A 15,424-nucleotide genomic window follows, 5' to 3' on the forward strand; every position below is an offset into this window, starting at 1 on the left:
GGTGAAGAGAAAAGGCAGTTCTAGGCAGTAGGCAGATGAACTTGATTATACCCACAACTGACTGCAAGAGCTAGTAGCTTTCCACAGTTGTGCCCAAAAAAGGCAAAGGAGCTGGGCTTTGGAGCCTCCCTGTTAAGATTAGATTCCTTGGACAGCTCCACAAATAGGTGATGCCTCTGCTAGATCCCAATCCCCAAAATTGAGGCTACAGAATAAAACAATGTAGAGGGAAAGAGAGCAACATGATAACAAGAGCAGGAAAAGGGTGTTTCAAGATTAGCAAGAGGCACTGGAGCTCACCTTGGCTCTCCATTAGCTCCTGATAGTTCTCGGAGTAGTTGCCTGCTGGGTTCTCCTGATTTGAGTTTACACTCACATCCTCACCATCCATGGAGGACCAGGCCATGAGAGTTGCCTCAGAAATAGCGAATTGCTCCATCACTCCTGTGCCAAAGAAGACAGGGAGGAGAAGCAGGGATGTGTGAAAGTTTCCACTTCTCACCACCCTCTTTAACCTCATCTCTTGGTCACACTGTCCCACTCTTGTCCTATCTCAGTAACACCCACCACCCCCAACCTCCACTCTGCATTCCACGGGCAATACTCCAACCACAGTCCCTCTCTCCTTCGCCCATCTGAACCACCCACAGGCTCTCCTGAATGTGCTTCTCAGGCTCCTGCACTTTGGTCTCTCGGGGATTCTGCTCTGGGACATCCCAACCAATCCAATCCACGCGCCAGAAAGTTAGCGCTACCTGCAAGGAACCGGGCCTCCTTTTCACCATCGCTCAGGTCTGAGTAGGCATCGGCGTCTTTGCGTGCCGTCTCATGCGTGTGCTGCTGCTGCTGGCTGTTTCCTTTGCCCCAGCCTTGCCATTCAATCATGTGAGCCACACGGCCCTGGCCCATGGCCGTTGGCTTTGTGACGTGGTCCTTCATGCTGCGAGATATCCCTAAGGGGCCAGACATTAGAAAACAAGGAGGGGCTATTACACAGCTCCAGGGTTGTCTGTCGTGCGGTTTACCTCTCTTGGAAGTGGAGCTTCTCCCCTCCTTTCCTGACAGGGTTCAGGACTGGGGTTGAGTGTCTCCCACCTTTCACTCTATCCCTCTCCAGGAGAGTTTCTCCATCTTCCCTTGGGCTGGCTCTCAGAAGGGGGAAAAAGGGAAACCCCAAGTATGAAAGACCATTTCCTTCCTTGCCTAGAATCCATTTAGGACAGAGCTGGGCATGAAGGATGAAGCCTGGAAGTGAACAAACTAAGAAATAGAAAATGGGGTTAAACCCAAGACTGTTTGAGGGGAAGCAATTGAAGATGTGTGAGCTGGGGTGCATGGTGAGAAGCCAACAGGAGTAAGACAAATCTGTTCTTTGAAAGGGCAACAGCTAAGAGATTTCTGTGTCTGGAACCATGGTGGTGGAAGCTCCTCTAAGGCCTCGAAAGGCAGGAGTCAGAAAGGAGCAGTTGGGAGAGCAAGAGAGAGATATGGGAAAAGGCATAAAGGCCTATGGAGAGAAGCTGCCAAGGATAAACCCAAATTTTGAGGACCTCACCAGAGAAAGATGATTTAGCCAAAGCCCCAATCCCATAAGCATTGGAGTTGCGTTTCAGCTTGGGGAGGATGGAGGTCGTATCTTCCATGGAGAGCTGAAAAGAGAGAGAATATGAAGAAATGATATACAGGAAGGAGAAAAGGAAGTGAATTGAAGTGAGAAATCAGTATAAGGATTCCAGAAGGTAGGGAGAAGATGAGGAGCAGAAGCAAGCAACAAGAAAAAGAACAAAAGAAGGGAAGGAAAAATTAGAGGCTATTTAACAAGGACTGGATATTGCATAGCATTGGGACTGAGTGAGGCAAGGTCAGTGGGAGAGGCAGAAGCAGGCTGTGAGAAGCCTCCCTTTGGCTGCTGCCAGTCCTCCACAGACATGCTGCACTGTTCCCAACTCTTTGTTGGAGATGAAAAACATGGCTGATGGACAATTGAGGGAGCTTACAATGGGGAGCTGACAATGTGATAGGCAAGACACAGTAATGCATCACATATGCATCATATTACAGACATCAATTTTTATATGTTCCTTTTGGTTTTCATTTTTTCCTCATATGGTCTTAATAAAATGAACGTGACTGTATCAGTGATGGATCCTGTTTCAAGCACCTATAACTACCTGTAAAGAAATGAGGTCTACAGTTCTGCTTAATTCCCTTTAGTCTATTCTCTATGTTCATCCTCAGTCCCTGAATAACAAGGACAGGAAACTACTGGGACAGGCAGCAGTCACAAACATCATCATAAAACACAATCCCTCAAGATGAATTCATCAGGCTTCTTCAGAGATGCCAGGCATTGCATATGAAGGTTAATTTTCACAAGGGCTAAACAAGCATTGCTTCTGCTCTTCATTTCAAACTCTCTGGAAATCAAGTCCAGCATGTTTCAAACACAAAGATACTCAAAAGTAGTGACCATGACACTGGAAATTTTAAATCATGAAGCAAGCATTTGGTCATAGGCACAAATCTCACAAAAAAGTGAGCAGAGCAATAACTGGGCAGTCAGAAAGTTGGAGGCAAAGGCAGGCATTGTAAAGATGTTGAACTGCATATAATCCCGGTCAATTGCCAAAATACGAGAGGTGAGTTTCTCTGGAAACTGAGTGTAAATGCAGCAGCTAAGGCATCCTGTAACTTTGGAGCCAGAAATGTCTGTGTGTAACATGTGAGCTGAAGAAATCAGAAAGCAGGGGAAGAACAGTAAAAAGTGAGAACACAGCCCTTGTTCCATGATGCATTTCCTTTGAAGAATGTCCATCAATGCTCCCACTGGTCACTCCTGCCTGTTCAGTATCTACCCATTTAGTTTCAAGACAGCCTGGGGGCTGTGCTGTGAGCCACCTCATGGAAATGGTGCAGAAAAGAGAGTAAACTGAAGGTGTCTACCACTACGAGGTTGGAGAGCTACAACATGAAGGCAGGAATGAATGGGAAGGGAAAGAAATTCATGAGCCAGCTTTGATACCAAAGATCTATGGAATTACACTGAGAAAGAGCTGCATTATGAAAGAGCTCCATGGATTCAGAATGGGTTGGAAAATGGGAAACTGCAAGTAAGGAAACTGTCTTCTACTATCTTGAAGGAAACATGAGTTTCTGTACCTTGCTTTCAGCTAGACAGAGGTGCAGTGAGGAAAAAAAACCGACAGATTTCTTCTAGGCAGTTGCTGCATGCACCATTATTTTTCTGCACAATTCGTTTCTCTAACTGAGCCTAGGCAAAAGATCCCAAGCCATAAGTGCCACAACAAAAGAGATGTCAGTAGGGCGAGGGTTAGTTAAAAATATGTCCCCTTGATATTCAGTGTCCCAAGTGCTTTAAAACCACAGAGAACCAGAAAATGACAGCCATTTAAAAGTTTTGAAAGTACCTGGGATTTGACAATGCTTATACTACCAAAAAACGGAGCTTCTAATCCTGCCTTTCCAAATGTACAAAACTATCAAGCTAATTTATGTAAACACATTTTTCAATCCTTCCGAGCAGAAAAAATAGTTTGGTAGCACAAACATGCATTATTCCCTTTTCAGGATGCTGTTTTTGCATCAGTGAAAAAGAAGAAAATAAAACCATATTTATTCATGGCATAGGTATTAAGAGCAACAAGGAACATGTGTTATTAAAATGTTTGCTTGTTTCTTCTTCCACTTGTTAACCGAAGTTACCTGGTACTGACCATCTCCCCCAAGGGACATCAAGAATTATTTTACTTCTGTATGCAGCTGAAAATGAGGGATACGTTTCTCCCAAACTCCTGAAGAAGAACAAATGATGCTCTAATCAAAGACTACTGATTTTTTAAGCATGCTGGACAGACACCTTTTTTATCTAGCAGTGCCCAGAAATCTCAAAAATAGAACACATGAAATGACACGCATTTGTCCCAAAGAGGACAAAGGCAATTTAACAGCCACCTGCAGATCTAAATACCTGCCAGACAGCAAAAGACCCAGAGGCAAACAAAAATTCATCACCATCCCCTGAATCATAGACAATTCCCAGAATTTCAGTGGCACTACAGACTTTCAATCATGTGTCCATTCTGGTCTCCACTGTATCCAATGGCAGAAAAATCCTGGTCTTCCTATGACTAGGAATTTGAACAGTGGTGTGGCGCATACTCACATTGATACCATCCCAGGAGAAATCTGTCCGTGTTTGCTAAAGAAAGCAAAGAAGGACATCACGTTAGTGTAACAAACAAGTCGCACACAGCCATGCATCTCTCTAGTAGTTTGCCATAACTGACAGCCACTGCTTTATCTGATATATTAAAAAAACTTGCGTCTTTCAAGCTGGTTTCACTCCCTGCTGTTGATTATGGTGTCTGTAGGTATCACGGGGCTTGAAGGTACAATAGCGAATAGGATGATATAGAGAGTAAGAGAGAGAAAAACAAACACCTTTTCATAAGGCTTCCCTTCTAACAGCTCTTTGCCAATGTTGCAATGCTGGCACCCCTGCGTGGGAGCTGCATCGCTTTGAGGCTAACACAAGGAGGAGCTACACTACCTATGTATTCTCAGTATAATACAGGAAGTTACAGGATTATTTTCTGCTGAAATTATTTTCTCTTGCAGTCTTTCAGTTTGTCCACTCTCACCCACTTTCCCCTTGCAAACTAGATCCATTTCCCGTATAAGCCATTACAGTACCAATGCATAGTGCATTTCCTTCGGCTGGGAGGACTCACATCTCAACATCTTGGTTTTGGGGATGTGGACACTCAGGAAAATTTAGATGTATCAGTTACACCTATGGTATCCATTCATATAAACCAAAATGTTCACTGAGGTATAGTTTATGCTCATTGACTTTTAGAGCTGCATTTGATTTAACTGAATTTTCCATATAAGGTTGGGCCCCACAATTTCTGCCAGGATTCCACGCAACTCCAAGTTTATTGAAATTACATTCCAAGCCAGCAAGATATAATAAGGAAATAAAAATACCCATACATTAGCATTTTGTAAGGTTTTGCAAACTGTCTGTTATTTGTTAATGTTACTTGTGAACATTATTTGTGATTCCTCAAATATTATGCGTTTAAAATAGCTTTGATCTTTTTATTAATCATGACTGCATACCCAGAACCTTACAGAGCTGAAAATTCAGGAATCTAAGACTGCAGAAGCTGCAATAATTCAGAACAGCAAATGAACCAGCCCTTGAGATACTGCATGGTAAATCAATTGGCAGTGAGTTACTAGTGAATGCATCCCTAAAAATCAAAATGGAGACAAAAGTGTTTCTTCAGAAGATTTTATGGCTGTGCTGCAGAAGCTGGGACAGACATAGTCCTGGACATTTCAATGAATCCATTATTCGAGTGCAGACCTATAGGCTTGTCAGAACTGCCACAGTTTTTCCCACGTTCTGTTCCCCTCCAGTCACGAGTGGTTAAAAGCACTTTTCATTTGCAGATTCTTACTCACTATGGATATTGTGAAGGGAGTGACTCGACTCTATTCAATGCAAGCCAAACTGCACAGGTATGAAAGTCTGATCCTGCGGTGCACACTGGTATTCTGGTCCTCTCCCAGATGATGCCTCAGTGATGCACAACACCCACTTCTGAACTCAGAAGGAACTGAAACTTTCTGATCCCTCTGGGCAAGTGGGTCTGGGACAGGCACTCACCTCAGTGGAAGGTCGATGGAAGCTGCTGCCATGCAGTGAACTGGTGCTGTCCATATTGATTTGGTCCACATCTTTCAGTCCCTTCCAGTCTACTGCAATCACCTCGTTTCCTGTGGGAACACATCTAGTCAGGCTTCTGAATGCCACTACAATTCGTTCCAGCAGTCTTAAGCCAACTCAGCTCCACATACAGGAGAATCACCGGGTTTAAGGCCTCAATAGCCTTAAATCAGACCTTCCGTTTTTAATCAGACCACCCGTACATCATCAACTATTATATTCCACAGTTATCTCCATATGAAGACCAGTATTTGTGTTTTTCTCAAGCACAATGTATGCTTAGCTAAAGCACAGGAAAAAAGCATCTAGCCATGATGTGTGACTGAGGAAGGACCAATTCTTTTGATATCCTGTTCCAATATTAAACCATCACTGCTTAAAAAGGCATTTCTCCTTTACAATTTTAATTGGTCTGACATCAACTTAGAGCTGCTGGTGCCCTTGCTTTGCTGTTCTCAGCAAGATTAAAGACCTTTTTAATACCTGCCATTACATTTCAGGAAGGTTATTCATACACTTGCCTTTCTTCTTGACAAACTAAACAGACTGAGATCTTTAGGTTTCTTACTGTAGAATTTTTCCAGTCCCCGTAATAAATCTGTGTCTCTTTTTAAAAAACATCTCAAATTTTTCAGTTCTTCGAAATGTGGATATAAAAGCATTCACAGTAATGTATGTAAAACTAAAGTTACTTGCTGCTTCTCTTCACATTAACCCACTGTGCCATAACCTCACAGTAGATTTTCACATTCAGCTGTTTGTTCACTCAGATCCCTATGCACTTTGCACAGCTTTCTGGGATTGTCACCCGTTCAAAAGCAGAGTCTGTGCCATTTGATTTTTAGATGCATTTTAATACAACTTAAAGGATCAAGTAAAATTAAATATTAATAACAAAATAGAAATTATAAAAGTAATGAATTAAGATAAAAAATAAGATTATTAAATAAGATTAAATTGTAATAAAAGTGAAACTAAAAGCAAAGTAGCACACTTTAAATAGTCAGCCAAGTAACCAGGGCTGCTCTGTGTGACTGCTCTGCCCAGTTAGCAATTTACTGTGCCTTCAGCCTTTGTGCCATCCTCAAACTCTGTTAAAAGTTATTTGCTCCCATGTTATGGAGGAAAGGTTGTACTGTGTTTAAACCTGAGCCTTTTCAAACCTGGCAAGAAATATAGGTCCCAAAACGATCATCTATTCCTGGGATCAATTCAGCAATATCTAGTCTATTTGAAATACACGCCACTGAATGTGAATGGTTGTATTTTCATTAGTTTTTAGCTTTTTATTTACTCTTTATAGGAAATTTTTCCTGCACAGGCATATGCAAAGCCCCTTGCTCGTTCTAGCAGCTCTGGCATGTTTAGACTGGCTCATCACTGCAGTTCCCGGGTAGAAATCTTCTGACAGGCAAGAGATGCTGTGCTCCACCCTACACAGGCCTGCGGGAGGCATGCAGGCACTTTTGGGTGGGAAGCCTGAGGCACTCATCAGCTAGGATTCAAAACGCAAAAAAATAATTTGGTCCCTTAACGAGGCCAAACATGGCGAGATGAAAACCAGCAGAAAGCAAATGCTATTTGTGTTGGTGTCCACCACACTTTCATACCTCATCATTTTCTGCTGTGCAAGATCTCTCTGAAAGAACCAAGGCATATTTTCCCCTTCACACTTGAAGTATGTTTCTGTTCATCAGGATAATTAGAAGCAAGTGCTTTAATGGCATTCCCCCATATGCCTCTGACTGGGCTGAGTAAAGTCCCTGCAACTCGGGGAACTTAAAAGGAGATTCCTGTACTGTACGTTACAAAGGTGAGCACAGAGGTCAGACACAGCCAGCCTTCAGGACGAAGCAGGACGTGACTATTACAAGCATGACAAAGACCACCCTTCACGATCGTGTTGACCGATTTTCTTGACAAGCACATGCATGCATTTGGCCTTACTGAGCTCAGTTATTTATTTCTAATTGTGATCGCTACTAACCACGATCAATTCACAGCCGATGAGCGTAGAGCTGCATTTGTGTTAAACTCTGATCGGATCATTTGGCTCCCACCTCCCTTCGCAGGGCGTAACGTCAGGTTGTGTGCCAAAAGCTCACCCGCAGACCCACGAAGGGGCACAGGGAGACGACAGCAGCTGCTCCCAGGCCCACCCCAGGAGCCATCGGCCCACCAAAGGCCCGTCTCGAGGAGCGCAGGGGCACGACGGCAGGCGGGAACCCAGATTATGGACTCACAAGAAGGGACGCCACGTCCAGGCCCCTGCCAGGGCTGTTCCAGGAGAGCCTCAGCCCCAGGGTCCAGGGGAAAGCCCGTCAGGATCAGTCAGGGGGAGAGTTTCACAACTGAGGGGGCAGTTACTGCCTAGGGGTATGGGACCCATTACGGGATGCAGGAGAAGAGCATTTGGGGATTGCACGAGATTTATGGGATGTTTAGGGGAAGAACCAACAGCAGGGGAAGGGGCGGATCTACATGGTGTGGGGAGAAACAAACGTGAGAAAGTAAGTAAAGGGATAAAAGCAGCCGGTAGCACGTAAACAGGTTGCTGATCAGTATGGTTGTCTGGCCATGCCCTGCACTTATTTTGTGCAGTCTGTCCTCTCTTCTTGTTAAATTCCACTTCCAGCTATCTTCTGGCATGAAGGACGCTCTATTCTGGGTGCATGTGTTTCGTGATGGAGGTCTAAGTGCCAGGAATCGGAGAGACCGGAGCGAGTGAAATCAGCCGGAGCGAGTGAAGGCGCGTGAATGAGTGCGCGATCACTGAGCCAAAATGAAGGCGAACTGATCTGGGTGCCAGATGTGTGCCCCTGAGGGCGAGCGGGCTACCGGCGGGATCGGGGGAGTCCCAGCCACCCGTCAGAGAGCTCTGTCTGCGTGTCCGTGTGTCTGTCTGCGAGTGAGGGGTCTGCACCAGCAACGGCGGCGCGGCTGTGGCCTCGGGGGCTGCTCCGTCCAGGTGCCAGCAACTGGGGAGACTGGGATCCAGGGGCAGCTACTGGGCAGACTGAGTAGCCCTGCTACAGGAGGGATCCATGCTGCACATAGTGGATCTCCGTCACGCTCAAGCAGAGACCGGAGCAGGACGAGGCTGTTGGCGCTGCGTGAGTGCCGAGCGCGTCTGTGCCGATCTGGGTGGCTGGCATATACGTGCCTGTATGTATGTACGTGTGTTGTGTATGCACACTGGGAATACTGGCTGCACCTGGGGGCAGGGAGCTGCAGCAGGCCTCGCCTCTGCTGGGCTGCCGGATCCACACCGGCTAGCCCATAAGGGCACTCGAAGGTGTGCACCAGAGCTTCCCAGCAGGTCTGGAGACAACTCCACTCTCGGGCCTCGGCAGGCTCCCAAGGCTTTCCCTAAATCCCGTCATGGCAGGCCCGGATGGGACAGACCCCTCGCTCCCTCCCTCTGCCTGGGAAGTACAGCTGCAGCTAGCCCACCCTGCGCAAGCGCTTCTTCTATCACCGCATAAAAGCCGAGGCACGTCATCGCTACCTTCTACCCAACCCTTGACTACCTTTTGGCCTCCCCATTTGATGAGTTTCTTTTCTTTCTATTTTGGCTCGTCGAGCTGTGGCTGACTGCACTACCACCTACCAGACTGGCAATCTTGAGTTTGGCAAAGCGAGAGACTTTGGGTTGTGCTGGGGTTCAAGCGAGCGGAGCCAGACCTTAGCGAGCCCACTCGAGGGTTGCCCGTTTCTAGCATGGCTGGAGACCTCTTAGATTTGGGGTCCAAGCAAACCTCCTAGGGCTGGAAATACCTCCGGCAAAGGGAAGTGCTGGATAGAGCTGTGAAAGCCCAACTGCCAGTCCCAGGTGCATCAGCTGTAAGGTTTGGTTGTGGCTTAGAATCGAATAAATTCGTATTCGGTCTCCCTTGAACAGGGAAAGGTGAAGGGGGAGAAGAAGGGGGCACCGCCAGGAAGCGCAAATCTGGAGAGGGCAGGTACAAGAAGGAGCGGAGGGGCTGGCTGCGACGGGGGTGAGCCGAGGGATCCACAGCGGTCGGTGGGAGGACGTACCTGGAGCTGAGAGCAGGGCGGGAGCCTGCCCCGGCGCGCTGGGATCCAGTTGCCTCTTGCAGTAGAGGCAGCCCCTGCTCCTTCCCTCCACCTGCATCCCGTCGCGCTCGAAGGGGAGGGCTGGGGCAGTCCTGCCGCAGAGCTGATCGAGACAGGGATGCTGGAGAGGCAGAAGAGATGCCACCTCTCCAGAGCAGAAGGCAGCTGTACAGAAGCCTTCAGCGCAGGTAGAAGTGCCATGCCTGTTTTATCTCCGTCTGCCCTAGGTCCTTCTCCGGTACTCTCAGCCGTTTCTGAGCGCAGTGCTGCGGCCCTTCGGTGAGCCGAGAGAGACGTGCTAGCGCACAGTACAAACCAGGCTGCAGCACTGCTCTGCCAGCGCACTGCAAAGACCCCCCAGCCAAAGAGAGAGACCGGCCTCGGGGAGTCTGATGCTCAGCACGCGCGACGCGACAGCCCCAAAGTTTGGCAAATGACACTCAACCTTTGCTCTCAGTTCTGCTAGCCCGCTGACGGTTTCCATGAAGTGTTAGACTGTGGAAAATATTTATATTGTTTCTGGCAGATGGTGGCATCAAATGGTTGAAGAACATTAATATCGAACAATTATTTGTCTCAAAGTCCACACCTGTTCCATAACGGTAGAATTAAAGGCCTATAAAACTGATTTATTACTGTTTTTCTCCAGTTGAAACATCTCATCTACCCAGACAAGGGAAGAGAATATGTGATCTCGCATGCCCTACAGTCATAAAGACTGAACAATTATTGAAAATTCTTGGTCTAAACAGTTTCACAGGTACTAAGAAAGAAATATATTGGGAGAAAATAATTCTTTAATGTCTGTTAAATGCTTTTAAATGCAGTAATATCTGCTGAAGAGTTACAACATCACGCACTTTGGCTGAAAAGAAAATCTCTGGGTTCTAATTGGCTTTGGGCCTGGGGCAGTGTTACTTCCTGTTATTGAAAGCTGGATAAAGGTTAGTGGGTTTTTTTCTTTTCTGCTAGAAATAGCAAGAGCAACATTAATCCACAGGCATGAAAGATCAAGTTCTGCTCTGACAGATGGAAGGAAAGAAACATGGAAAATCAGAAAGAAGAATGGACAGTGAAGTGGGAAAAGAGAAACTGAAAGCAGGACATTATATTTTAGTACTGTTTTTATCCAACCTCGTCAACCTCTTTCTCCCTTCAATTAGTATGGTTTTTTCTTTTGTAATGATACGTTTCGTCTCCAATATAATTTCTTTTCTCTTATCCATCTTCCATTCCAGCTTCTGCTAATCATCATGACTATTCCATTTGTAATTCTACCATCAATCACCTCTTACAGAACAGTATTTGCTCCTCTCCATATAGAGCTGATAAGCATTTTAAAACATGAGTGGGTCATAAAGCTAATTTTAAAGTGGGATTTTTACAAACACATGCTACTGAATTTCTCATTGAAATGTTCTGAAATGAGATGATGAAAGTTGAAAGATAACTGGGTTTCTGATTTCCTTGTCATTGTTTCTGTATGGTGTGTATAGAAACGATATAGAAGGCTTTCATTGAACTTTTTAAACATTTCTTGATTTTTTTTTTTAAATTTATTACTTGTTTGGGGGTTTTTTAACATCATAAATTCCATCCTTGCTCTGGAAAACTCAGTAGATGACTGAAGAACAAGTAGGAAGCTAATTATATGAAGCAGTGAGATAAAACCAAAGCAGCTGAAATACATAAATACATTAAGCCACACTGTCTGCAGATCATGGTTGCTTTGTATTTTTAACACAAATTTGATAAAAAAACTCTGACAAATGCTCATCAGAAAAAGATGTCTCCATCACAACTGAAGTAATGCTCGAACTCAAGTCCTCTAAGCCTTTGGGGAAAAAATATCATCCCTCTTTCTGCTACACTACTGTTAAGGTAAAAATCAAGATTTATTTTTAAGTCAGGCCTTTCTAAATAATAATGAGGAAAAACATTTAAAGAGGAAAAAAGATGGGGGAAAGAGAATACCCTTTTCCCCACTTTTTCTTTTTTTTTAGCATCATAACTTTGGACTCTCAGAAATTAGAAAATTTGTGTACTAAACATTCCCAAGCAATACAAAATAATGACCATTTTGACGAATGCACTGGAAAAATCCAAGAAGCTATCTGGATGACTGTATCCCACCTTGCTGATCTAATATTACTACCTTTTTCCTATTTCAGTAGCTCATTTTGCCACATACTTTAATTTATCATGGAGACACAATTTCTTAGTTGGACATATTGTCAGTTTCTTTGCATTTCTGTGATCATAGGAAATTCACCTTGTTTTGAATTACTTATTACTTAATGTAAACAAGGCCCTTCCCCTTGGGTTTCCTCTTGACATTTTCTCAATTCCTATTACCAGTGTGTATTCGCTGATACTGTATTTGGTATCTGTGCCTGTATTTTGTTCATTTAACAAGGTACATGCCTGAATCAGGCATCTGCATCTATGCAGAAGCCTTTAATAATCTATTTTGCTGTAACTTCTGTGCTGGATGCTAAACATCTTCCCTAGATGTTTTTTTTTGTCTTCTCTATTTTATTCTACACTAAGTAGACAAATACAGTTTTAGAGTCTTAAATTCTGTTTTTTGCCTCCTGACATGATGTTGGTGAAGATGAACACCATTGCCATGGTTTAACCCCAGCCAGCAACTAAGCACCACACAGCCACTCACTGACTTCCCCCCACCCAGTGGGTTGGGGAGGAGAACAAAAAAAAAAAGAAGTAAAACTCATGGGTTGAGATAAGAACGGTTTAATAACTGAAGTAAAATAATAACAATAAGAAATAATTAAAAATAATAACAACGATAATAATAATTGCAATGAAAAGGAATATTAAAAAAAAAAAGGAGAGAAATAAACCCCAAGAAAAGACAAGTGATGCTCAATATGATTGCTCACCACCCGCTGACCGATGCCCAAGCAGCAACCTGCCCCTCCCGGCCAACTCCCCCTGGTTTATATACTGAGCATGACGTTCTATGGCATGGAATATCCCTTTGGCTAGTTCGGGTCAGCTGTCCTGGCCATGCTCCCTCCCAGCTTCTTGTGCACCTGCTTGCTGGCAGAGCATGCGGAACTGAAAAATCCTTAGCTTGGGATAAGCACTACTTAGCAACAACTAAAACATCAGTGTGTTACCAACATTATTCTCACACTAAATCCAAAACACATTGTGCCAGCTACTAAGAAGAAAATTAACTGTCCCAGCTGAAACCAGGACAACCATATACCAAACATGTTTTTGTGTCAATTGCTTTCTGATGTGTCATGCCAATTAGCATAAGAAGAAACATATTAACTAAACAGAGAATTTCCAGTACTGCTATTATCCACTGTTAGCAAACTTCCTTCTGTTTCTCAAGTTCTACTTCCCAGCAGAGTAGAAACATTATCAGTCGATATTGGTAGCCAATATTAATGTTGGTAAAGACCAGTATTTAGAGTAAATGGTTCAATTATTCTTTTCCATTCCCTTCTTTTCCCTGAACAACTAAGAAAACAGCAAATGTAATTGCAGTAATTATGATCAGCCTTTAAATTGTTCTTTCCCTGATATCAATTTTCATGATACTCGTGGGATTGTAGTGTCTTTGTCAAACACAACATCATCATGTCCTGTCAAATGTGGTTGAAATAAAAGCAGCTGAAGCTGGATGGATAGCATAATCATAGAAACCTTTTCCTTCCCTGCATGCTTTACAGAGAGCCATTCACAGCTAGCCAAAAGGTCAACGTCAAGGAAAGGAATAAACCTCCGTCAGGTGAACTGTCCCCAAGGTGACCCTCAGATGGAAATGTTCAAATTCTCCCAGGTAAAACTGAGAAATCAATCAACCTGAGTTATTCACATAACTGTGTAAGTATTCTAGCTCGTACTGCATAAGGAAACATAGAAATTAGTTAGCTGCCATTGGCACCTACCAACAGAATCACTTGTGGAAGATGAACAGAAAAAGGTCTGTTTTCACGGATGAGATAGGGCTGAACAGTTTGGTGCTCACCAAGGCAGAGAAATGTCTTGGTCTCCACAAAACAGCTGTCTTTAAAATTTTTGATCAAAAATGAAAACACCTACAGCTCTGAGATGGCTGTAAGATTAGGAATCAGATGGGCAGTTCTCAGAATCTTTCCTTTGGATTTGGGTAATTAAATTATTTTCCAGACGATTCTGCCTTTTCGTGCAGGTAGGTCCCTTTTTAGAGCTGTTTAGGAAATAGAATTAATGAACAAAGCTCCAACACCAACATTTTTCTTCTTGACTGGAAACACTTTCAAACCAATACTAAAGGCTACTGCATATCATGTCCTTGCAACTAAAAGGAGATGTACAGAGAGCCTAATGTTAGACACAGGCAGTTCTGTTCTGAGAAGCAGTCACATCATTTAAGCTAAGGAGGTACTGCAAAACGAAACACATCCAATTAACACAATTTTTTAAAAAAATCTCAAAGCCCTGCCTCATTTGCAGAACAAGTGTCAGCCAGCAGGAACAGCGGCAATGGGTTTATCCTCATTCTTCACTGCTTCTCTGAAGTGCAGAGAATGTGTCCCCAGGGGCCTCATTCAGTACAGTAAGTATGAAAACGTCAATGTGAACCAAGGTAGCAGCCCTTTTTTGCTGGGCTATAGCCAACGTTACAGAAGTAATATGCAGCAGGCAATTTCATATGCTGCTCTCCATATGTGTTTAAATTTTAATCTCTGTGGCCAGCGTGTCACATGGGCACTGTCCTAGAGCATAAGAATACCATTAGTTGTGGCATCTACGTCCCATAGTTTCACCTCTACCAGTGAGGAAGAAGAACCATCCCAAATACTCCTTGGGAGTCAACCGGCAGATCACAATGCACCTTTCTCACCCCAGGGATGCTCTTGATCCCTCTCCGTGGGGTGGGCAGCACCGCTGCCAAGGTGATGACGACAGGCCAAGGCGAGACTCCACCGTTGCACCTTCGGACCCACTACCGTTCCCCAGCCAGCAGGACAAGTCAGAGGAAGAAGCAGAACAAGAGCCTGCTCAAAACACCAGCACATGGGAGCAGCGGCAGCCCGTCAGTTCCAGACTCCACTCTCCTTACCTGTCCCCCCCCTCAGCTGCAGAGCATCACTCTGGCAGCCCCAGAGCATACAACCAGGTGGCTACATCCTTCTCCACCACAGCCATCGCACGCTCGGCCACAGTCCCCATCACGCATCTGGTTTTGGAACAGCAGTAATGGTCAGAGCCAGCCAGGAGGCACCGAGGCTGCTGCCTCCCTCTCACCACCCTCCCAAAAGCCAAAGTGTGGGCGTCTCCAGAGGCAGTGATGCCCTAGGCCATCTTCTGGCATGGTCTTCTTCCTGGCAACACAAGCCGCTCTGTGGGAGGCAATGGGTAACGGGCTCTCGGTGAGGGGCTCTTCATTCTCCTCAAGCTCCTCCAGGTGCTGGGTGTAGAGGGGACACTAACTTCTGTCTCACCCCTTTTCCCAATGCTGCTCTTCTCATTATCCTCCCCTTGTTTGCCCTGAAGAAGCTGGTATTTCCCATCAGCCCTCTCCTGCAGGGCTGCAAAGGACAACTCCCTCTGCCAGAGTCCCCATCC

General features: G+C 44.8%; 1 protein-coding gene across 13 annotated transcripts in view; it reads right to left on the reverse strand.

The window, feature by feature from the left end:
* The window catches only part of FAM131B (family with sequence similarity 131 member B), a 34,047-nt gene that overhangs the window by 8,806 nt on the left and 9,817 nt on the right, over positions 1-15,424 (reverse strand). For 8 of the 13 annotated variants that reach the window (XR_003924376.2, XR_003924373.2, XR_005932766.1 and 5 more), the window contains exons 2-6: positions 5,699-5,808; positions 4,184-4,219; positions 1,556-1,649; positions 756-962; positions 301-444 (exon numbers count right to left, since the gene is read on the reverse strand). Coding sequence is in view for 6 of the 13 variants with exons in the window: in XM_030020681.2 (XP_029876541.1) it covers positions 301-444; positions 756-962; positions 1,556-1,649; positions 4,184-4,219; positions 5,699-5,808 (591 nt within the window). In the remaining 7 variants the exon portion in view is untranslated. Of the gene's footprint in view, positions 1-300; positions 445-755; positions 963-1,555; positions 1,650-1,840; positions 1,947-2,414; positions 2,418-3,723; positions 3,741-3,768; positions 3,813-4,183; positions 4,220-5,698; positions 5,810-15,424 lie in introns of those variants that run through there. The other 5 variants (XM_030020686.2, XM_030020682.2, XM_030020685.2 and 2 more) reach the window with 5 other exon arrangements.

This window comes from Aquila chrysaetos, chromosome 7 (genome assembly GCF_900496995.4).
Source record: "Aquila chrysaetos chrysaetos chromosome 7, bAquChr1.4, whole genome shotgun sequence".
NCBI lineage: Eukaryota > Metazoa > Chordata > Aves > Accipitriformes > Accipitridae > Aquila > Aquila chrysaetos.